Source organism: Aethalodelphis obliquidens, unplaced genomic scaffold, assembly GCF_003676395.1.
Source record: "Aethalodelphis obliquidens isolate GAN/ISIS:26980383/991018 unplaced genomic scaffold, ASM367639v1 scaffold8, whole genome shotgun sequence".
In the NCBI taxonomy this organism is placed as follows: domain Eukaryota; kingdom Metazoa; phylum Chordata; class Mammalia; order Artiodactyla; family Delphinidae; genus Aethalodelphis; species Aethalodelphis obliquidens.
The window spans coordinates 4623918-4647298 of record NW_020837952.1 but is presented as its reverse complement, the minus strand read 5'-3'; the positions used below and the strand labels follow the sequence as shown (position 1 = coordinate 4647298).

The 23381-nt window shown below is 52.0% G+C and overlaps 1 protein-coding gene across 4 annotated transcripts; it reads right to left on the bottom strand.

The window, feature by feature from the left end:
* Window positions 1-416: 416 nt before the first annotated feature.
* On the bottom strand, window positions 417-21236 carry ESPL1 (extra spindle pole bodies like 1, separase). 4 transcript variants are annotated; one of them, XM_027106428.1, is made up of 31 exons: window positions 21137-21236; window positions 20603-20695; window positions 19362-20420; window positions 18976-19080; window positions 18697-18817; window positions 16589-16725; window positions 15044-15237; window positions 14501-14740; window positions 14133-14277; window positions 13886-14024; window positions 13553-13692; window positions 12472-12606; window positions 11301-11420; window positions 10634-10805; window positions 10113-10241; window positions 9823-9979; window positions 8814-8923; window positions 6817-7805; window positions 6008-6374; window positions 5648-5809; window positions 5063-5276; window positions 4771-4961; window positions 3764-3891; window positions 3517-3639; window positions 2472-2627; window positions 2193-2363; window positions 1963-2067; window positions 1664-1779; window positions 1419-1502; window positions 1086-1250; window positions 417-783 (listed from the first exon to the last, which is right to left on the bottom strand). In XM_027106428.1, exons 2-31 carry the CDS (start codon window positions 20681-20683, stop codon window positions 582-584), a joined length of 6357 nt encoding a protein of 2118 aa, XP_026962229.1. In that variant the 5' UTR covers window positions 20684-20695; window positions 21137-21236; the 3' UTR covers window positions 417-581. The 4 variants fall into 4 exon arrangements, with proteins under 4 accessions (XP_026962229.1, XP_026962228.1, XP_026962230.1 ...); XM_027106427.1 differs by lacking the exon at window positions 21137-21236 and adding an exon at window positions 21008-21130; XM_027106429.1 differs by lacking the exon at window positions 21137-21236 and adding an exon at window positions 21008-21130 and having other exon boundaries at window positions 5648-5770.
* Between the last annotated feature and the right edge of the window lie 2145 nt (window positions 21237-23381).

The window sequence follows — 23381 nt, the reverse complement described above, 5'->3', positions numbered from 1 at the left end:
CAGAATCTGCTGCTAAAGTGCATGGCACTAACAAGTGTAACAGCAGCCTATAACATCCGCTTAGGAGGGGGGCAAAGCAACTGAGGCATTAAACTTGTGTCACTCCCAGGATACCTGAGGGCAGGAAGACAGGATAGACATGAGGGTACCTGGCCAAGACACTCTCAATGGATCTGTCTCTACCCTTCCTTGGGCCTTTGTCCCCACTTAATAGCATTTTGATGCCCCTCTCTCCTTCAGCTTTGTCTGCTGAGGCCAAGACAGGCCCAGCTTTGTCTGTTGGTTTTGCCTTTCTTCCCAAGACTCTCAGACTTGAACTCCTGCAAGCTATTCTTATCTATTTATAGTACTACACAGTAGGAAGCCAGCAATAGTCTTATCTTCAAATGTTCTCAGAGGAACTACACAAAACAGGGTTTAAGTGATGTATCTTTATTATATTAAAAATTAAATCAAAAGGAAATGTTGCATATAAAACACTGGGGAAAATCATTTAAAATATTTATCGTAAGGGCCAAATCTAAGTTTGGAGGTAGAACAGTCACATGGCTTCTATCAGCAACAGGAGAGCTCCAAGGGGGTCACTGCAGGGAGACAGGCAAGCCATAGGCTACAGGTGCAGCCCCAATAAGATACTTGAGTCGGGGAGCCTGGCGGGCCTGGCTGACATAGTACAGAAGTGGGGCTCCTGGGCCTGCTCCAAGCCAGCCCTGCAGCAAAGCCTCTGTGTAGCGGTCAATGTCACGGTCAGTCACATCCCAGAGGTTACCTAGAAACAGGGGGCTGGGAAAAGAGAAGGAAGAAATACAAAGTAAGGGTCTAAAACAGAACACCTAGGAAAACACGACTGGTGGTGGTGGTGGTGGTGGTGAGTGAGTTGAGAGGGATTAAGCCAATGAGGAAATCCCTTGACCCATAGTTCCAGGAGGAGGATAGAGGATGGCAAAGGGTTAAGGGCCCAGGTATGCCAGGGAAGTAGGGTGGGAGGAAGGAGGTGGGGCACAAAAGAGGAAGGATTTAGGGTTCAGACCTGGGAAAGCACTTGGGATGGGGACCTAGGATGGACTTTGCCCCTCGAGACTCACCAGCCAGCCATGATATACTTGAGCACGATGCCAGCCCCCTCCAGGTTTCCGTGCACAGCCAGGGCTGCACTGCTGCAGCCGAACAGCAGGGCCACCGCCCGGCAGCTCAGCCGCAGGACAGCCTGCCCATCCAGGAAGCGGGCACCAGCCCCATGCCCTGCATAGCTGAGGCAGAAAGAGGCGAGATGAGCCTGACCTAGCAGGGCCAGGCCTCTGCTGTGTCTCCAGAGGTGTCCTGAGCCAGTCAGGGGCTCCAAAGCCCCAGAGCAAACCGTGGTGATACCCACCCTGTGGGACTGTCCCTCCCCCCACCTCCCTGCCCTGAGCACTCACATGTACAAGTCACGCTCCGCCAGGGCCGCCTGCACCTGTTCTGGGCTCGGCACCTCCCCGACCACCCCTTTCCAGCCAGCTTCACTACAGGGAAAAGGTAGGAGTAAGAAGGGTTATGGGACAAAGAGGGCAGAAGGAACAGTAGGGAGAACGTGGGCTGCAACATTTGATTCTGGAGAAAAGGACATTTGCCCCTGTGTTGTGCTACCCCTCCCCACCCCGCTTCTTACTCTTCTCCCGCTGACCTGCTAAAATGAGCTCGGAATTGCTCCTCTGTGCTTGACAGGTTATTGTGGGGATTCAGGACGTAGAAGGTACTGCGAGGATCCACACCTTGGCTCAGCACCGACGAGGCCCCAGACTGATGGGGAGACAGTGGTGATCAGAATCCTGGTCTGGCCCAAGGGCCCAAGCTCCCACAAACCCCAAGCCCCTTTCCACAGCTGATCCATTCCTAAGACCTCCTTCTTGTCTTCCCAGGTTTCTCTACCTTTTCTTGCCCAGTCCCCAATCACCCCCAGTCCCCACTCCCTGAACCCCGCACCTCTTTGATGATGGAGTAGCTGAGTAGGAATCGGAAGGAGGGCAGCCGAGTGACAGGCAGGGCCCGGAGGCTGGGCATGCTCTCCCACGGGAGCTTCTGTAGGTCCTGGGCAAAGAGCACTCAGAGGTTACTGTCCTGAGCCAGGGGTACACAGGAGTCAGAAAGGGCATGGCGGCGAGTAGCTACCCACTGCCCACCAGGCGCTGCCCCTCCGGCCCCTGGCTCCTTACCTTGTCCAGCACCAAGACAAGATGCCTACTGCTTGGTACCGTCTGACCCTGTAGATGCTCTACTGCCTCACTCAGGAGCTCTTGGGCTCGTTCTGGCAGGGCTGGGCACAGCCCATAAGCCAGGGCCTGAACGTCCTGTGGGGTGAGGGTACTGGCACCGCTGAGCATGATCTGCAGGGGAACAGTGGTCATTGAGTACCATAGCTCCCATCTCCACCCTCAGTGGCAGGTGGGAAAGTTAAGGCTACCTTCTTCCCCTTCCCTGATTGCTCAACTCACTTTCAGCAGAGTGGGGTCAGGATACTTCCAGCCACATTCCTGCAGCAATTCTTGTAGACGGGAGGCCTCCTGGGCAGGGCCGGGGTCCTCACTGGATGGCAGCAACAGCCTCCGCCAGCAGCCCAGCACATACTTCTCTAGGGAAGTGGTGAGAACCTGAATGCAGAACAGAGCTGTCAGTCAGAAAGGAAGCTGAGTTTCTTTCCCCACAGGCACCGACATGTTGGAGACGAGGAAATGGGTCTTCCAATAAGTGGATGTGCCTTACTTATCCTACTGCCAGTCATAAAAGGCAAGAAGCGAGAAACATTTTTTCATTTGTTGAGACTCTGGGGGAGTATAGATAAGACGATTTGTAGGGGGACTTCCCTGGTGGTGCAACAGTTAAGAATCTGCCTGACAATGCAGGGGACACGGGTTCGAGCCCTGGTCTGGGAAGATCCCACATGCCGTGGAGGAACTAAGCCCGTGCGCCAAAACTACTGGCCTGCGCTCCAGAGCCCGTGAGCCACAACTACTGAAGCCTGCGCGCCTAGAGCCCGTGCTCCGCAACAAGAGAAGCCACCGCAACGAGAAGCCCGCGCAGCACAACAAAGAGTAGCCCCCGCTTGCAGCAACTAGAGAAAGCCCGCGTGCAGCAATGAAGACCCAACACAGCCAAAAAAAAAATATATATATATTTTTATAAAAAAAAAAACTAATTATATCTATCTTTAAAAAAAAGATGATTTGTAATAAATCACTACGTTTTGACAAATACGAACAGGTGGGCAAAAGCTAAAGCCAGGAAGTGAAATGAAAGCTGTGGTCGGGAGGCTGATACTTGGGCTTAACTTCTTTTTTTGTACTTATCTTTAAACATTCCATTGCCATAACCCCTTCCAGTCTCAGACTCTTGTTTAAAGTGCTTCCCAAGTGACATAACTTTTTACTTAGGCCTACACTTCCAGAAAGGACTTGAGGTGGCTCAGCAAGAACCTGGGACCCCTGAGAGAGAAGATATTCCTAGGGCAGGCCGATCCCACCCCACGCTGGGGACACACACCTCCATCCTGCGGTCCAGTTCCAGCCGCCCCGTCCACCATTCCCGCTTGTCAGTACAGCTGCTGTTCTCTTTCTGTTCCTTCTGGATGGCATCAAACTCTTTCAGGGCTGAACTCACAGAAAGCTGAGGGAGATGGGGTTGTAAGAGTTCTGCTTGTCCACGTGACCTCCATCTCTCCACCCCCCAGCCACAGCTTGACCAGAAGCCTGCCCCAGCCCAACTTTGCTCCCCAGCCCAGAAAACCTACCTTGTTCTGGGCAGTGGGGATCTGCACAGTGACTGGGGGATTGTCTTTTTCCAGCCGGGTCAGCAGGAGGGTGTCACCCATGGTTCCAGGCTGGAGGGTGGCCAGGGCCAACACACACACGGTCACCCCTGACACACAGGACGTGCCCAGAGTTATTTCAGCTGTTACAAAGAATTCCCTTCCCTGTCTTCTGCATGCAATCCCTGTCCATCACTCAAGACAACTCCTAGAAGATTTCCCTGGCCACTGGAGTTCAAAGGTGCTCTCCCTTACCCTAACAGCTCCCTGTAGTCAGAGACCATGTTTTGTATTTATTTGTGTCCCTACAGAAACTAACAACCACTACCCCCCACCACTCCCCACATACAGTGAGGCACTCAAATCATCCGTGAACATGTTTCGTGTTAGCATAGGAAGACCCATGACACTTGAACCAACTTACCCCTAAAGAAAGAAAAACACTGAATTTGCTGGTAACTCAAATTGAGATTCAAAAAAAAAAAAAAGAGGGGCTTCCCCGTGGCGCAGTGGTTAGGAATCTGCCTGCCAATGCAGGGGACACGGGTTCGAGCCTTGGTCTGGGAAGATCCCACATGCCGTGGAGCAACTAGGCCCGTGAGCCACAACTACTGAGCTTGCGCGTCTGGAGCCTGTGCTCCACAACGGGAGAGGCCGCAACAGTGAGAGGCCCGCGCACCGCGATGAAGAGTGGCCCCCGCTCGCCGCAACTGGAGAAAGCCCTCACACAGAAACGAAGACCCAACACAGCCAAAAATAAATAAATAAATAAATTAATTAATTAATTAGAAAAAAGAAAGACTTCTAGATTTAAGGTATGTCTGTTTGGTGACAGTTACAAAATGTCTAATCAATGGAAAATTTATGATCCTTCCGTAAGGATCATAAACGTGTGTGTGAACTAACTAATGCCTTAAACTCCTTCACCCAACTCTTCCCTAAGAAGATGAATAAAAGAACAGCAGAGGCACTGATGCCTGCCGCCATACCACTGGGGATCAGAGCCAGGCGCTCCTGGAAACTCTCCTTCTCAGGCTGGGGGAAGTGGCCAGATCCCGATGCTCTGAAGGAAAAGAGGCGCTGGATGTGGGCCAGGGGTATGTCTCCAGGCCTCTCCTGGAGGTTCAGCCCCTGCAGCTGCTCTGCTATTTCAAGCGATCCTCGGCGCTTCTGGGCCTTGCTGCAGGCAACACAAGAGGGGGTGAGTTCTGCCTCCTTCAAAGTCTGGACCACTCCCCCCAGTCTGTCCCAGCACAAGCCTTAGGGATGGTGGGCACTCACCTGAGCTGCCTGTGGAGGTGGATGAGCAGCTGGTGGCGACAGGTGATGGAGACAGACTCGGTGACAAGGCAGGCAGTGGCGTAGGGATCCCGGTGGCCCAGGCACAAGGCCAGGAGGCGGCAGAGGTGAGCGTAGAGCCCACTAGGAGGGCAGTGACTGACCCCACGGAAAGCAATGCTTAGTGAGTCACAGATGGAATCCAGGATAGAGAGACCTAGAGGAAGGTCAAGACACCGATGAATCCCCGACTTCCTAACTGATAGGAACTTTCCAAGAATGAGTGTCTGTCTCCTCTCCCACGTGGAAAACAGCAGCTACCACTTATGAAGGGCAGTGTGCCAAGTGGGGAGCTACGCAGTTTACATGCATCAACTCTCTCCATCCTCCCCAAATTCCACCTTACAGTTAAGTAAATTGAAGCTCAGAGAGGTGGAGTGACTAGAGTTCAGCTAGTAGACAAAGAGTGCTAGGATTCAAACCCAGGTCAAAGGCTACCAGATCCAGATGGTCCAAAACCAGAACCAAGGACAGTAATGGAAAGGCACTGGGATCAAGTGATCACACCTTTGTGGTCAGCATACTTACTGACGGCTACGGGGGCCGAGGGGAGTCGGAGCGGAGGACCAAGATCCTTATCTCTCTCCTTGTCTGGGCCCCGGACGGGCAGCTCTTCTTTGCTGGCATCCCGTCTCAACACCTCACATTCTCCTATGGATGAATCGAGCCCTGGAGCTGGGGTCTTCCCACCTGGGCAGAAAACACGACTTTCCTGTAGAGTTCCCTCTTCCTGCCATCCCCTTTGCTCTCCCTTCTAGGGTCTGGTCCCAGAGCCAGCAAAAGAACTTTCTTCCTGTTCCATCTTTGGCACCAGTTATTTCTCATGTTTTGGCCCCAGGGCAACCCCAAAAAATCATGGACCTCTATTTTCCACCCTTGCCATCATACCTGAGGCTGAGTCTTCCCCATCAGGGCCCCTGAGGATCTCAAAGCTCATTTCCATCTGCTTGTCAATCAGTTCCTCCTCAAGGATGGTCCTCATCATCTCGGGGCCCAGCTCCTCGCAATGTCCTGATGCCAGCTTCTTGACCCTCCGGCTTCTACCACTGAGGCCAGGGTGCCCAGGGGCACTGCCTGGGGCGGCCACCGAGTTTGTCTTCACGCTTGGGCCCTTCCTGGCCCGGCCCCGGCCCCGGCCCCGGCCCCGGCCCCGGCCGCAGCCCCGGGAAGCAGTGCCCCGTCCCTTGGGTCCCTCTGCAAGCCATGCCCCAACTGAGACAGGGTCTTCCAGGTCACTGTCATCACTGAAGTTCACCTAGGATGGTGGGAAAGGGAGAAGGGCCAAATGACAAGACATTGTCCGCCAGCAGGTGGCGCTGTGGAGGCGCCATCATAGAGGCCCTTGGGGAAGATTTAAGAATCAACCTCCCAGGTATTAGGCCACACTCAACCAGGGGCAGTAACCCTGGGTTGTGGAAGGAGGGAGAAAAGGAAGGAAGAGAAGATAAGGAGGATGAAAAGGGAAAGGAACCGTATAGAGTGAAGAAAAGTCCCTTCTGTCTGAAACAAAGATGGACTCGAACTAGGTCTTGCTGTGGAAGATGTAGGGGTCCTGCAGTAACAGGAGAGCTTAAGGTTCCCCACCCCCACCCCCACCAGCCCTAGGAAGCTATTCCAGAGACACCTGCTCTGCAGAACTCTTCTGCAGGATCACCCCCACTCAACACCAGTACCACCTAACCACAGTCCCATCTCACCTTGAGGCGTGTCTGGGACCTCTGTTGTACCCTGGGGGCCTTGGGAACCTCAGGCTTGCTCTTTGTAAGGAGGACTTCCTCAAACACAGTGAAGGGGACACGAGGGCCACCCTGCCTGACCCGGCCTGGGGGCTTAGGTGTACAGGGTGGTCCTCCACCTTCCAGACCTTTCAGAGAGGTATTTGAGAGTGGCAGGGTAGCAGAGACCTCTTGCTGGCGTCTTTGTCCACAATGTTTTTGGCTCCAAGGCTTAGAGTGTTCTGAGCCTGCAGGGGTCTTTACTGATGGTGGCTGCCAGCCCCAGGAGCTCGCAAAAAGTCGAGGAGTGCAGCAGCTGAGGCTAGCCAGCTTTGCAAGGGCCTGAACCAAGAGCAGGTTGGCTCGCCAGGGCTCCAGGTGGGGTATCCGAGCCACCACAAACTTTAGCCCCAACTCCAGGATCTTCCCCAGGCTCTTGTTTGACGGCTGGCTCAGCCCCTCCAGTGCCAGCTGTGCGTAGGCCTGAGCCGAGATCTCATCGAAGAGGCCCAGGACAGGAGAGGGGGGTGCTTTGTGATTCAGGGAAGCTTGCAGAGCTTGGGTGAGGCGCTCACTGGCTGCGGGGCAACGCTTCAGCACAACCTGCAGCAGATCCAGGCCCTGGGCCTGATGGCCCATGGCCAGCTTCGCGCCCGCTGTGATCAACACCCAGCGCAGACAGACTGCTGAGAGGACAGGGCTGGCACAGAGTGAGCAGTCACAAGTGGGCAAATGGGTCAGGAAGCCAGGGCTGGGCTGGGGCTTTGTTTTCAGGATCGGGGAGGAGTTAGTAGAAGGTGCTACAGGGCCAGGCTCCTTGGCCACGGTGGCCACCAGCTCCAGGTCAGGGCCTCTTAGAACAAGCTCTTCCTCTGGAAGCTCTGGAGGATGGGGCACCCAGGCCCGCTGCTTCCCCTTCTGCAAGTGGACCTTCTTCACAGAGTCTGGGTGTTGCGCTAGTCCGACAAACTCTGAGGGAAGAGTGGAAAAAGAATTACAAAACTGGGAGAAACGATACCAGTGTGTCCTGAGCTACCTCAGTGGCCAACGACCTATGTTATTTACTCACTAACTGTTCATATACGTTACTGTACTAACATACTAAATATTAGCATCCTTGCTATTTTTTCGATAAAATCCTAACATTTTCTGCCCTTCTAACAATGCATCAGCACAGCCCACAGAGCCCCCATATCTGCAGCTCAGAAGGCTGCATGGCTCAGGCCAGAAGGCCGGCACCCAGAGGCCCAAGTCTTAATCCTGTCTCTGGCCCCTGACTAGCCCCATGATCCTGGCCTCAAACATTGAATTTCTCAATTTTCTGAGTTTACAAATGAAAAAACTCTATGTTCCCAACTCAACTTTCCAGGATTTTGTGTGGGTCCAGTGAAATACTACAGGTAAAAGTGGTTGATAAGGGAAAAAAAAAAAGCACCATAAATACAATATTTTATTATTAGCTTAAACCCTTCTGAGGATGCTACATTTGTGCTGCCCCATACAGTAGCCACATGTGCGGCTACTGAACACAGGAAGTGTGGCGAGTACCTAAGGCACTGAATATTCAATTTTATTTAAATTAAAATATATTAGTGCTGGGAATTCCCTGGCAGTCCAGTGGTTAGGACTCAGTGCTTTCACTGCAGGGGGCCGGGTTCAATCCCTGCTCCAGGAACTAAGATCCCGCAAGCTGCATGGCACAGGCAAAAAAACCAAAAAAAACCAAAAACAGAACAACAACAACAAAATATATATATATGTATGTGTCTAAGCACTGAAAACTAGAAGCAGGTAAGGAAGTCCTGGACAGCCCATCTGAAGGAGGGACACCAATGGTCTGACTGAAGTGAAGGGAGCTTTGCCCTGGGACACAAGTCAGTCTGATTTAGGAGAGAACCTAACCTTGACATGTAAAGCTGTGTTGCAGTGTGTGCATCACTCTCACCACCGCCCACGGGCATAGGGGCCGGGCTGCTCACCTGTGCAAGACTCGAGCAAGAACAGAACCTGCTGCAGGTCCGACTGACAGAGGTCGATGTCATTGCGCGCCAGCTCCAGCTCCCCCTTCAGCACCAGGAACAGGGCACACCTGGTTGGGAGAGAAGATGACGACCCATTAGTGGAATCCTTTGTTTTCCTGGAGAGTCTTTTTTTAAAAAATAAATTTATTTATTTATTTGTTTGTTTGTATTTTTGGCTGTGTTGGGTCTTTGTTGCCATGCGCCGGCTTTCTCTAGTTGCAGTGAGCGGGGGCTACTCTTCATTGCGGTGCACGGGCTTCTCATTGTCATGGCTTCTCTTGTTGTGGAGCACGGGCTCTAGGCACGCGGGCTTCAGTAGTTGTGGTATTTGGGCTCAGTAGCTGTGGCTCGCGGGCTCTAGAGCGCAGGCTCAGTGGTTGTGACGCACGGGCTTAGTTGCCCCGTGGCATGTGGGATCTTCCTGGACCAGGGCTCGAACCCATGTCCCTTGTAGTGGCAGGCAGATTCTTAACCACTGCACCACCAAGGGAGCCCTCCTAGAGAGTCTTTCTGCCCCTTTCCCAGGCAGAGCCATTACAGTCTTTTCCAGTGTCCAGAAGGCCTTTAATTCCTAAGGCTGACTTCAGGCACTCCCTGACGAAAACCCTCTACACTCATCTCTCAAACCAACTCACCCTCGTGCCTGAGGACAGGATTTCCCAGACCGAACTCCTCACCAAAAGGATCCTCCAGGCGAAGAGATTTAGGGAAACATTGTATACTAGATCTCCCTTTTGGAGATTGATAATGTGTGTTAGCATACTGGAGGACATGGTAAGTCCTATAGGAAATGAAAACATCTAATCTTGATTAACTCAGCATTTCCCACTTGTTCGCCATGGAATGCATTCTTCCACCAACCCGTCCAAATATAACATGTTAATCTGTGGAACAGTTTGGGAACCCACGGTCAAGGTCGTAGGCACTCAGGTTTGGGAATCGGCATCCTCTTGGGCCCTGTACTCACTGGCGCGGTATCTGCAGCTTTGTTGTAAGTTTCAGGGCCTCCAAGCAAAAGGCTTTGGCTTCGCTCACACTACCCAGGTGGACCAGGCGGGAGACCAGCTTCTCCGAGCAGCTTAGCACCTCAGTAAGAACCTGCCATTTTTGTACCAGATTTTCACCTGTAGCAAAGGAGAGAGACGAGACCATCATCATGTGGAACCAGGACCCGCAGCCTGGATCCTCTGCAGACACAACTGCCAGCCCCGCCATCTAGCCTGTTCCTTCCACCTTAGCTCTCCTCCTCAGACTTACCGTAGTCCAGAAATGGTGTCTCCACAGCTGTCTTCTGAGCCGAGAGCACATCGCTGCCCATGAGCAGGAGGATGATGCTTCGGAGGAGCTTGTGGGCGTCGATGAGCGCTATCTCAGGTGTCTGCCAGCCTGCGCAAGCGTGGGGGGAAGGTGGGAGTGACAAGAAGGAAGATGATGTGGCCAGAACTTCCACCACCTTCAAACAGTAAGAAAGCAAATGCGAAGCACGCTCTCACCCTCTCCCTCCACACTCAAGGCAGACAGAGCTAATCAATCACAGAACTCTCTCCCCCGAGGCCACATGGAGTCTCAGAACCCTTGTCAGTGTCGTGTTCAGGGCAGTCACTGAGCAGTCAGTTAGAGTCAGCAAGCAAGCTGAAACTCATCTGCTATCTCAGGCCTGCTCTGGGCAGCTTCTAGTTAGGCTCATCCACGCAGCTGGACAGCAGAGGGGACGAGGGCAGAGAAGAGCTGACAGCGGACAAACCACACAAGGAGGGCCATCCACCCTCTTCTTTCACCTTGGGCACAGAGCTGCTCCCACAGGGAGGCCGAGAGGCTGCCTGATGAGAGGCTCAGGTAGACTGCCACAAGCTGCAAGGCCTGGACGCGCAGCAGGTACCAGGCCTTGGATGGCCTCTGGAGGGCAGGGTCCCGAAGCACAGACAGCAGCAGAGAGGCACCCTCAGCCACCTGGGGGGAGGGGGAAGGGGCGGAGGAGAGCAGTGGGTGAGGCAGGATCAGCAATTCAGAGCTCAAGGTGCCCCTACGGATCACGTAGCCCAAACCCCTGCTTTTCAGATGATAAAAGCTGGAGAGCAAACCAGAGCCTGAAAGGGCAGGAGACTCAGCCAAGTCACACAGCTAGTGTGTGAGGAAGCCCAGCCTTTTGGATCCCACTGGATCTCCAGTTGAGGGCGCCAGTGTCATCCCAGTTTCTAGTCACGGGACAGACTTTCCCCCTTGCCCCAGAGGGAGCTGGAAGAGGATGAAAAGGATGGAATGGCTCCTAGAGAAGCACACGTGGACGATCCACGGGAGAGGGCAAGGCGAGATGTTTCTGCTCCTCGGGGCCATGAACATTCTCCCCAGCTCCAGGGAAGCCTCAGGAGCCAGACAGAATATCTGGAGAATCCTAAAATCCTTCCCATACCCAAGACCTTCGGGGATCAAGAAAGTGAGAAGCACCTTCTGGCAAGCACAGTAGAGTTGACTTCGCAGGAGGTCACAGGTCAGGGAAAGGAGCAGGAATGTATCTGTGGTGCGATCCAGAAGCTTCAGACTTGATTCTGCCTCTTCCAGGTACAACTGAGGAAGCAGTCGGGGGTGCGTGAGCATGCTGGTGAGGAGAGGCAGCCGGACTCTCCAAATTAAAGCAGATTAAAGCATTTGCAAGCAAAATGTTGACTGTGTCCAATTAAATATTAAATTATTTCAAATATTATAGTCTATGCAGGAATTATTCTCTCACTGACTAAAACGCTCATTTAGTACCTTTCCGTTAACCACTAAGCCAGAGAGACAAAGCTGGATAAGCTGTAAGCAGGCCCTTCCATGCAATAGCTTGCAATGCGGGGGCAGGGGGGGCGGGGGGGGTGTGGGCACCCAGGACCCAGGGAAAGTGGTTGATTTTATCCTTGAAGAAGGGGACATATAAAATGCTTTATGAAGGAGACAATTGAGCTACACCTTGAAAAGAAAGTATGGGTTTGCTGAAGGAAAATAAAGTTGGGGCGAGGGTGCATTTAAGGTGAAGGGTCTACCACAACCAAAGACAGCGGGGTACGTATGAGGAATATAAAGTAAGTGGTACAGATTAGCATAAAGTTCATGGTGTGGAGCGGCGAGACAAAGAGTGAACCAGAATATAGAAGGTGTGCAATCCAGAGTAAAGGATCTGGACAGTATCCCTCAGGTAGCGGAGAAGCCAATGTAATCCTTTAAGCAGGAAAAGAGATAAGATCAGATCTGTGCCTAACATGATGCCGCTAGTAGCCGGAGGGGAAAAGGGAGGAACTGGAGGCCAGGAGACCAGTTAGGATACATTGTTAACAGCCCGAAGTGAACAAGAAGCATCAACTGGGACAACAGAAATGGCTGGGAAACCCCGGATTAGCAGCGTATTGCCAGTGCAGACTAGGTAAGACTGAATGAACAGTTGGTTTGGCAGTGGGACGGAGAAAGATGCCTCCTCTCCCCCAGCTGCGTCCCAACCACTCCACACTTTACCATCCTTCAGCCAAATGTGGCACGGAAAGCAGAGAAGCCACTCCTTCAGTAGCCTACCTTCTCAGAGGAGAGCTGGGTCACCGAAGCCAGGTCCCCCTGCAGCCCCAGGCTAGCGCGGCTGGGCACTCACCTGGGCGTAGCTGGGACAGCCGAGTGTCAGGAGGAGCTGGGTGACGTGGCAGGAGGAGCCGGCTGCCTTCGCGTGGTCCTCCAGTCTCTGGGAGACGATCCGTATGAGCAGGAAGACCTCCAGAGCTCGCAGGGGCTGGGAGGCCAGGAGCAGCACATTTACCCAGCTCGTGCTCAGCCTTCATTTCTAGCCCCTCCTCTCCAGCCCTTTGGGACCTTGGTCTGACCTGAGGGCCTGGCTGGAATGTGGCCACCCAGACCGAGCAACCACTGGCCACCCTCAGGGAGCCGGAGAGGAAAGCAGCGAGGGCGTCTGCAAACCCTCCTACCCCCTCACTTGTTTTAAAGCCCACACGCCAGGTGTCTTCAATAGCCAGGATTTCCTGAGCGTTTGCTATGTGCCAGGCACTGTGCCAGCTCACTTTATTTTCATAGCAACTCTAACCCTAATCTTACAGACGAGGAAACTAATAGGTTAACATATGTTAAGCTGCTTGTCTAAGTTCGCATAACACGTATGTGGTAGAGCCGAGACTCAAATCTAGGGCTCAGGCAGCTTCCCAGGCTCCTCCTGCTAGGAATATGACCTAATGCCCACAGTAACAAAGATCCTCTATGTGCAACGTCCTTTTTCAGAGGTTCCTAACATGGGGTCCAGGGAAGAGCTTCAGGGAGTCCTTGAAACCTGACATTGCATGTAAAAATGTAAAATTGTATCTGTAGGCATTTATGTATTTTTTCTGAGTATACAGGTCTCAAATTATCTGATAATTATCAATAATTATGGCTAACGTTTGAGTATTCCGTTTACACACACCATCTTTCACGCATTATCTCACTGAATGCTAACAAGGCTATGAGTTAGTAGTATTATTACCCTCATTTTAGAAATAAGGAAATGGGCTTGGAAGGTTAAGCAACTTGTTTAAGGCCATGTACTAGTAAACGCTGGAGCCTGGATTTAACTCAGGGAGACTGGTGACACAGCCCACACTGGATGACATGACTTCTCAGCAAGGACACAGGCCAAAGAAGGTGAAGGAGCTGGGTTTCTGGCCCGTGTCAATGCCCTGCCCCGTTACCTTTGCCACCAGCTGATAGAGGGCCGCTAGGATCTGTAGGGAGGCTGCTGTCTGCTGCAGACACCGCACAGCGGGGGCCTGCCCCTTTGTAAGCACCTCCTTCCACAGGGCCAGGGCTTGGTCCAGGCATGTGGACTGAGCTGTAAGTCAGAAGAAAGGGACCAGCCATTCTCTCAGTGTGGGCATCTGGGGAAAGGTGGTCCTCTTCCCCATAATGGCCTCTGCCCTTGTGCCCACCTTCCACTCCACAGGGCAGCCTCCCTCACACCTGGGGCACCCACAGGAAGCCACAGAGGAGGCCCCATCCCACCACACTACGTTCACGGTCCTCACCAGCATCTGCAGCCAGGTTGAAGGCAATGTTACTGTATAGGAAACGATCTTCCTGGAGTTTATCTTCATAGTTCAGGTCATTGACTTCAAACTCCTCCAGGTTACGAGGGGCCTGGGCCCTCCGATCCCGCTCAATACCCTGGATGGGGCGACCAGGGTGAAAACACGGTTGTCACGAGCCTACTGGGGCCCAGGGAAAATAAACCCTGTATCCAGTCCTGCTCAACCCCACAGCAGCGATGCTCACCTCCTGCATTTTGGCCTCCAGGGTACAGATGTAGAGCCACAGCAGGGCCTGTGCTTTATCATCCAGAAGCCGATCCTCGGCCTGGGCCTCGGGCCTCACAGACTCCAGAAGCTGCAGGGCTTCCCGGATGGCATCCAAGGCAGAGCTACAGGGAGAAGATGCACTTAAGCCAGGCTACTGTGAGTGCCTGCCACGCTGTCCTGGGAAGGGCCTTCTGCAGCACAGCTGGCCTCATCCTTTGAATTGAGTTCCCATGACCACAGACTCAAGGGAGTGCTCAGGGACGTGGAGAGGGAAACGGGCTCCAGGAAGGGTAAGAGGAGCTAGGGCAAGAAGCAAGAGTGGCCTTCCCAGGCCTTCCTCCTCACCAGTCGGTCTGCTGGGCAAAGTCGTGATAGCAGAGCACCTGAGCCAGTTCCACCAGGTGGGTGGCTCGGGCCCAGGCCCCGGCCGGAGTTTCCTCGGGGCTCAGCTCTAGCAGGTCGCAGATGACATTGAAACGTTCCTGCCCCGTGTTGGCCCGCACCGCCTTGTAGGTCCGCAGCTCCTCCCTGAGCAGGACGGCCATGGTCTCTGGGTCCCAGCCACTCAGGCTGTCTCGCAGCGTCCTGAGAGAGGGCAGGCTCAGCACCGGGGAGCCCATGAAGCACGGCGCCTCTGCCCCAGGCCAAGGAGTCCCCGCCTCAGCTTGCTGAGAGCTCAGTTTCCAGTGGGGAAAGCAAGAGCAATTGCCTGTCACCGCTGTCCCCCCAGCTACCCAGCACAGTGGCTGGCACACAGTCGGCACTCAATCCATAATGATGAATGGAGGAAACAGTGCCTTTTTCAGACATGAGGATGAATGTGACCATGAGTGCCAAAGCAGCCCTCTCCAGGGGATAAAAATGGTTGTCCCCTCCCCACCAACTCACTTCAGCTGTAGCTCCTTGTCTCCGGCTCTGGCTGCATCCATCTTGACCCGGACCCAGAAGGTGACTGGCTCAGTCATGTGTTTGGGGCCACAGGGCTGCAGGGCTGCCAGCCACAAAGTCACCATCTTGCAGCCCTGGGCCTGTTTACCCAGTTTCTTCAAACTCTCTACGTGCAGCCGGAAGCATCTGTGCAACTGACCAGAGGAAGAAAACAGACCAAACTGGAGAGAGGAAGCAAGAAGTCTGTACCATGGGGGAGGATGTGTGTGCTCAGGGTCCTCCTGCCCCCAAGCCCGCCCCACAGACACCTAACAACTAAATATCTGGGTGCTCTCAACCTGAGGCTTCGACCCATCCCACCCATATATCCGTCACCCACACCCCTGCAAACCTGCGCCTTTTTTTTTTTTTTTGTTAGAAGATGTTGGGGGTTAGGAGTTTATTAATTTATTTATTTATGCTGTGTTGGGTCTTCGTTTCTTGTGCGAGGGCTTTCTCTAGTTGTGGCAAGCGGGGGCCACTCTTCATCGCGGTGCGCGGGCCTCTCACTATCGCGGCCTCTCTTGTTGCGGAGCACAGGCTCCAGACGCGCAGGCTCAGTAGTTGTGGCTCACGGGCCCAGTTGCTCCGCGGCACGTGGGATCTTCCCAGACCGGGGCTCGAACCCGTGTCCCCTGCATTAGCAGGCAGACTCTCAACCACTGTGCCACCAGGGAAGCCCCTCCTGACCCTTCTCAGCAAATCACCACCTTCTCCTGAGTTGGAAAGGCGAGACCATCTTGGCCTCTTCCTTCTCCCTCCCTCACACCAGTCACTTTCCAGGTTAATCCTTGACTTCTTGCACTCACCCACTTCTTTCCATCCCTTGGGAAGCTGTTTCAGTTCAGACGCCCACCCTTTCCTGCCTGGGCTGCTAGAGCCGCCTGGGTGCCTGGTGTTGTCCTTTCCTTCTGTTTATTCGCCACAGTGATGCCGAGAAGCCCAAGATACCAATCCGATACCAGGCCTCCACTTAAATCGAGAGGCTCATCAAACGAAACCCAAGGCGCTCTCTGACCCGTCTTGCCAACCCATCATTTCATGGGTATTCCTGCTTTATGACAGTGGTTCTCACTCTGGTTGCCCAAAGGACCACGTAGAGGAACTTTAAGAAAAATATCCAGATGCCTGGGCTCCAGTGCCAGAGATTCTGAAGCAATTAGCTTAGGACAGGCTTTAGAATTTTTTTTTTTCAGTTCACTCAGGTGATTCTAATGTCTAGTCAGGTTGAAAACCACTGGCCCAGGACAAGGCTAAATATAAAAAGTGAATCAAAAAAAAAAAAAAAAGTAAACATGAAAGCGTGGTGAGATTAAAAAAAAAAAAAAGTGAATGAATCAAAAAAATTAAATAACAGTACAGGTGAGGTCCGGGAAACACTGCCCCAGGTACTGCTGCCAGCATGCAGCTCCTAACTCTCTACTCCAAGGCAGGGTCCTGGCCAGGCCCTTTCACGCTACTCGAGCCCCTCCTCCCTTCAATATAACCTCCCTCCTGCCCTCATACCTTCTCAGGAGGCACCTCAGGATAGGTGTCTGGCTTTGCCAAGCCCAGGTGCTGACAGAGGGGCTCGGAGATGGCACAGGCCTCGGCATAAAGCTTGTGACTATAGAAGTTGTAGGCCAGGTTACTGGTGTAAGAGGCTGCAGGGGAGAGAGACGACAGCTGACCGCAGGAATGGTTCCACTGCCCTCTGCTGTTGGAGGGGCAGCAGAGAGATGCTAAACCTGTGGTCAGCTCAGCAGTCCCCAGATCAGCCAGGCACCCCCATCGCTAGGGAATGAGAACGGGACAGCTCTCCCCTTCATGCTCCAAGTCAGCCCATGCCCTCCATTCCAGGAAGGTAACCCCACACCAGCCAGCCTCTCTGCACTTGTTTTACAAGAGCCAAGTCCTCATCCCCACACAGGGCCTGTCTCTCCTCACATGCCAATCTCTGTCCTCATCTTGCTCCAAAGGTCAGCATTTTGGGGGAAACGCTCTGGCCTATCCTTTACTTCCCTCTCCTTCCCTCATTCTACTGAAGCCACAGTAGCCTCCCTGCTAGTCCTTGAACACGCCAGCCCCTCTCCTGCTGTAGGGCCTTGACACTGGCTGTTTCCTCTGCCAGGGGACGTCCTTTCCCAGTTTTCCACATGGTCAATTCCCTCACACCCTCCAGGCTGTGCTCATGTCACCCTCTCCAAGAGGCCTACTCGGACCACCTTTTTTTTTTTTTTTTTTTTTTTTTTGGCCACGTGGCATGTGGGATCTTAGTTCCCCAACCGGGGATTTGAACCCACACCCCCTGCACTGGAAGTGTGGAGTTCCAATGACTGGACCGCCAGGGAAGTCCCTGACCACCTGTTTAAATGGTAATTTGCCCCCCCTCACCTGCCCTGACCTCCTAATTCCCTTTCTTATCCTGCTCTACTTTTCCTTTCCCTCCATATTTCTGATCACTTTCTAACATGTTGTACTTCAATTATTCTACTGTTTATGGTCTTTCTCCCCCAAACAGAATGTGGCTTCATGAGAGCAGAGATCTTTGTTTTATTTACTGACATATCTAAGTACTCAGAACAGTGCTTAGCACATAGTAGGTACTCAATAAATATTCACTGAATGAATACAATTTTCCTAAGTTCTAGTTTAGGCAGCTTCTTGGCTATCGATGTAGATGGCTGGGAGAAAATAAAGAAGGTCTTCAATATCAATACTCTGTGGGAAGAATTTTCATACTATTAATTTTTGTGACTCCTGATGACCTGTGGCCAGGTTCAACCTGATAATATGAATATGAAAAACGCTCCAAAACCTTCTAGTGACTGAACTCATTAGGTTTATATGATTCAAACTAAAGGGCTATGCTTTTTGTAAAACTGAGGGGGAAATTTATTATGAAATACAAAACAGGTAAAACTAATTGATGCTGTTAGGATAGTTAGTGGTTACTGTTGGGGTGTGGGGACCAGAAGGGGGCACAAAGAGGGGTTTTCTCAGGTGTCTATGTCATGCTCTGTTACTTGACCTAGATGTTGGTTACAAACCCAGCTCACTTTGTAAAAATCCATCAAGCTGTCTGCTTATGATCTTTGTATTTTCCTGTATGTATATTTCAATAAAAAGAGTGGGGAGAAATATTCATGCCTGTTGGTTAATATATACATATACATAGTATATATACATATAGTAGATATACACAGTATATCTCTAGAGGGATACATAAGAAATTGACCATATTAACTGCCTCTGCAGAGCGGGACTTGGGTGACTAGGATTAAGTGCAGTAGAGGGACTTTTCGCTGTACGCCCTTTTGTGCAATTTGTATTTTGGATCATGTGAATGTTCTACCTGGTTTTAAAAAAATTAAGTTATAAATGTTCTACATTTTCATGAAACAAATACCAAGTCAGATTTCAAAGCCAATGAGAAAAAAATTCACATCTGCTATGATAAATGAGCCTCATCACTTCTCTCCTGCTGTTAAATACAGAGATCCTTATAAATATCTTCCTCACTGCCTCCCTAAGCCATAGGGAGGTCCCACAGAACTATCCAGCTACTGCTACTTGCCTGCCTAACAAGCGATGACCCTCCCAAGAACCCTGTATCTGGGCCCTAGGACACTAACCAGTCATCCCCAGGTAGTCAGTCAGCTCTCGGCCTGACAGGCCCTGTAAGGCCTCCATCATCCAGACAACAGTAGATTTGCAACTTTCCACTAGCTGGGCCAGGTCAGCCAAATCACCTTCCTGAAGGGACAAAAAAGGTGAGAGGAAACATAATAGGTCTAAGGTGATGTCCACCCCACCTCGTGTCCAAAGCCAAAGCAACCCCAAAGCTCTACTGAGGGCAGTCAAGCAACTCCAGACCCTAGGACCGGTCCAGGTTTTTTGATTCCAGATGGTACCTGACAGCCTTGGGCAAAGTCATAAACCACCGTAGTGTAGAGGTGAAGTCCCTGAAAGTGCATCTGAACCAAAGCCTGCAGTTGCTTGGCGGAGTCCCCACAGACCTGAGGAAGGAAAGGGGAGCTTGGTTTGAGGGACAGGGAGCTCCAAGCTGAAGACTGGCCCAGAGCCCTGGAGAGCTGAGACAGCCGGGGAGTAGGAAGAAGGACATCAGGATGGGCCACTGCCCTCTCAGCGTATACGAGGCTGCTTGCTGGCTGGCAGGCATGGTCCAGAGAGCAGCTTACCAAGGCGGGAGCCAGGGCTTCCAGATCTTACCCAAGACCCTAGCCCGATGGAGTCCACAGAACCACATTCCCACCCTACCTCTAGGTCCTTAACTCACGCCATCCTGCAGCTGCCGGAGGAGGCAACAGTAGCTTCCAAGAAAAGCAAAGAGGCCCAGAATGGCATCAGGTCCATAGTGCCCCTTGGTGCCTCGCTCCAGGACTGAGAGGAAGAACTGGCAGCTGTCACACAATGCCCGCAGTGCGGGTGACGGCGCCTCCATGCTGTTCTTCAGGACAGCTGATGCCTTGAGCAGAAGCTTGGCCACCGCCTGGGGTCCTCCCTCGCCAACCTGCTGAAGTTCAACTGCCAGCTGGCAAAGCTGGAGGCTGGGGGCCAGACTGGTGCTCCTCAGGTAATCGTAGGCCTTCTCCACTGCCCTCGTGGCTCTGGCGTGGTGGTGGCCCCAGCAGAGGCGACGGCAGTGTTCCAGGGTGAGCTCCAAGAGACAGAGGGCCCTCTGCGGGGAAAGAGGACCAGGAGAGCCCCCTCCCTCTCCCACCAAAGCTCTGATCACATGCCTGGAGAGCAGGTCACCTAGGAAATCAGCATCTGCTTCATTCAGACCATGCCCACTACCTTCAAATAGCTGATTGGCAGCTACCACTCGACAGGCTGTGGGAGAAGCAAAGTGGGGAACCTCACAAGGGGTACTTTCATCCTCCAAGAGTACTAGAAAGCTCAAGGCCTTTAGCCGAGCTGACAATGCAGCCTGTCGCTCCACCAGGGCTTCTGCCCCCTTCCAAAGCAGAGAAAAGCTGCCCCGAGCCACAGCCTCATAGTCCTGGGGAGCAGCTTTTCGAGAACACTGCACCAAGCAGGTATGGAGGGGCTGAGCGACTCGGAGTGTGGCCTCTGGGATTCCCTGTGCAGCAGTGTTCCGCAGAAAGATGAAGAGAATTCGTTCCAGGTAGAGGGGTGGGCGCTGGGGTGTAGACGTCAAGTAGCCATCGCAAGCCACCTCTGCCAGCTCCAGCAGGCTCCCCAGGTGCCTAGGGCAAGCCAGCTTGACAGTCAGCTGCTGGTTGCAAGCCCTCAGGATGGCATCACAAGCTTGCCTCCTCTCGGCATCAGATCGGCAGCTGGGAGAATCAGGTGGAAGCTTGGACAGGAACTCCTAGGAGGAGAAGAAGATGTGAATGAGGCTACCAAAGGAGAAAAAAAAAGATAGGGAAAGGAACTAGAAATGAGATGGCTCAAGAGTGGATCTCCTACTAATCTGTCTATTCAAATAAGTCAAAAAACAAAACAGCTCAGCTTGGTAAGCCAGGTGTATCCACAGCCAGACAGCACTCCCACCTTCAAGTCAGGCAGCAGCTCTTCAGCCTCCTTTGGACTTCTTAGCAGAGTCCCAAAGTTGACTCCTTTGAAGCTCCTCATGGTGCCGCGGGACTAGGGGAAAGAAAACGGATTAGGGAAGGCGGAGAAGATTTGTAAAGGAGCTAAATGAAGGACGGGAGAAGGGCTTGAAGGCCGCGGAAGGCGGGGGGTGGGGGTGGGGGCAAAAAATCCCATCAGAAATCCTATCGGAAAAACATACATGCCAAGACGCCAGGCTCCCGTTATAAACCGACGCTTCTGCTATTCCTTCCTCCCAGCCTATCCCCAGCCTCACTACCCGTCCCACCAACCAACGCCCCACACCGGAGGCCTCCACCGAGCTCTTCAGCACCACCAGGACGTCCCGAGGTCTCCCGACTCTACCTCGTAGAGACGCCCGGCCTCTTCCTCAAGTCAGCGCTGGGGCCCCATTCACCTCGGCGCATACATACGTTCACGAGTACCTCCAGGCCTTCCGTCCCAGAGATAGTTCTTCCCAGAGGCAGGACTTACCCACTAGACTGAGTACTCCGCAAGGATCCAAAATGTATCCTTCGTTTTCCGCGCCAGCCCCTCCTTTCAAATATGCCCAGCGACCAATCAGCGAGAGCTACGTAACGTCGGCGGGCCGCGAGGCGCGCTGGGAGTTGTAGTTTACTCGCCGCGCTGCGTCCTCACGTGACGCCGGCCGGCGGGGTTTAGCCGCTATGAGGGCGAAAGCCTTTCGGGAATGCGGGTTTTTCCACATTTTCTAGTCGGGGCCGACTTCCTCAGCTACATGTAGCTTAGCTGCTATTGTGAAGGCCAGTCCCCTGCCTCCTTCTCCTCCCCTTTATCTTCAGAGCTCGGAAAGAGTTTAAATTTGCAGACAAGGGAAATAGGTTAGATAACAAAAAGAACTTACTTGGAAACTCGCGGTTTGGGTTACTAGGAAAAAAGGGTATAGCCTTTCATAGAATTCTTTAAAAATATAGTTTTCCGGGGCCACTGACATGAGTACTGTGGCGACTTCCAGCTCTCTCTGCCTTCCAGCCTTGCTCCTTGCATCAGTTGGATTGTTTGAGGAAGACAGAGGATCTTCTTGATGGGGGATGGAGGGTAGAGGGGTGGGGTGGAAGCTGTGAGTTACGACGGGAAACTCATTCACTGGGATATTTCGCAGTTTTTAATCGCTTATATTCGGTAAGTACTAACTACTTCCCCAAACATACACGTTCACTTGGCTCTGCTTCTCTTCCCTTCCTCCAAAGAATTCAGTTCACAACTTTGGGTCTTCCAGTTAGCTTTTCCCTGATGAACTCTATTAACTCATCCTTCTCTGTTATTGGTTTTCTTCATCATCATCAACCTCTTTTAGGAGCTGAGAATCTAGCAGGGAAGACTATTTAAAAACAAACAACAAAAAAAAGCAATGACGAAGAATCTCAGCGCTGTAATGGTAATATTGCTGCAGGGGCTGAATGTGTATGATACATCAGTTCTCTCAGTACTCATTTCGTCTTGCTTACTCCTTAGCAGTCAGTGCTTTGACAGTGTTCTAGGACTTTTTCCCTATGTATATCTATTTGATTCTCCTGAAGGGCAGAAAACATCCTTTTTTTTTTAAAGAAGATGTTGGGGGTAGGAGTTTATTAATTTAATTATTTATTTTTGCTGTGTTGGATCTTCGTTTCTGTGCGAGAGGTTTCTCTAGTTGTGGCAAGCGAGGGCCACTCTTCATCGCGGTGCGCGGGCCTCTCACTATCGCAGCCTCTCTTGTTGCAGAGCACAGGCTCCAGATGCGCAGGCTTAGTAGTTGTGGCTCACAGGCCTAGTTGCTCCGCGGCATGTGGGATCCTCCCAGACCAGGGCTCGAACCCGTGTCCCCTGCATTAGCAGGCAGATTCTCAACCACTGCGCCACCAGGGAAGCCCTAAAACATCCTTTTTTTATGCGTCTTCTACTTCTAACAAAAAGGAAGTTCTATAGAGATCAAAAAGTGCTGACAAGGGACTTCCCTGGTGGACCAGTGGGTAAGACTCCTCACTCCCAATGCAGGGTGCCCAGGTTCGATCCCTGATGGGGGAACTAGATCCCGCATGCATGCTGCGACTAAGAGTCTGCATGAGGCAACTAAAGATCCCGCATGCGGCAGCAAAGATATGCCACAACTAAGACCCGGTGCAGCCAAAATTAATTAATTAAATGGTCCACATAAAAAAAAAAAAAGAACTACGATAAAACTGAAAAAAAAAAGTGCTGACCAATGTGAATTTGAGTCACATAATTCAATCCCTCACTTGAATCCCTGATGTTTACAAAGAGACAGTACGGGACAGTGAAAAGAGCTTTCAACTTGAGTTTGGACAGAGGAGCCAGGTTCTAGTCCCAGCTGAATTTATTATTAATCTGTGAAATGGGGTAGTAACATCTAGCCTCGCTCCCTGCCAGGGATTCTGCCAGCCTCAACTAGAACAGATATGAAATGCTTTCCAAAGGCCCAATGAGGCTTCGCAGCCGTTAAAAGGCGTGTTTTATATATAATGACATATGAAGATGCCAGAGATACATGAATGCTTGTTATAGTCTTCCTATGGATTTCAATCGTTTTAAAAAGAGAAAACCAAGATATACTTTTATGTAAAAAACAAGATATACTTTTATGTAAAAAACAAACAAGTTGCAACATGAAAGCTATGATTCATTTTTATTAAAAAGCATTCTATGCACTAGACTATAAACATTTAACAGTGGTATGACGAGCAGGCTTAAGGGAGCC

Bases quoted from the DNA above. Each gene is read 5' to 3' on its own strand.
- ESPL1 (XM_027106428.1), bottom strand. From the start codon at position 20,683: ATGAGGAGCTTCAAAGGAGTCAACTTTGGGACTCTGCTAAGAAGTCCA. The intron at 13,693-13,885 runs GTGAGGACCGTG...TCTGACTTACAG, and splicing joins CAACCTGGCTGCAGATGCTG to CTCAGTCCACATGCCTGGAC. The intron at 5,810-6,007 runs GTATGATGGCAA...TTTTCTGCCCAG, and splicing joins TGGGGAAGACTCAGCCTCAG to GTGGGAAGACCCCAGCTCCA.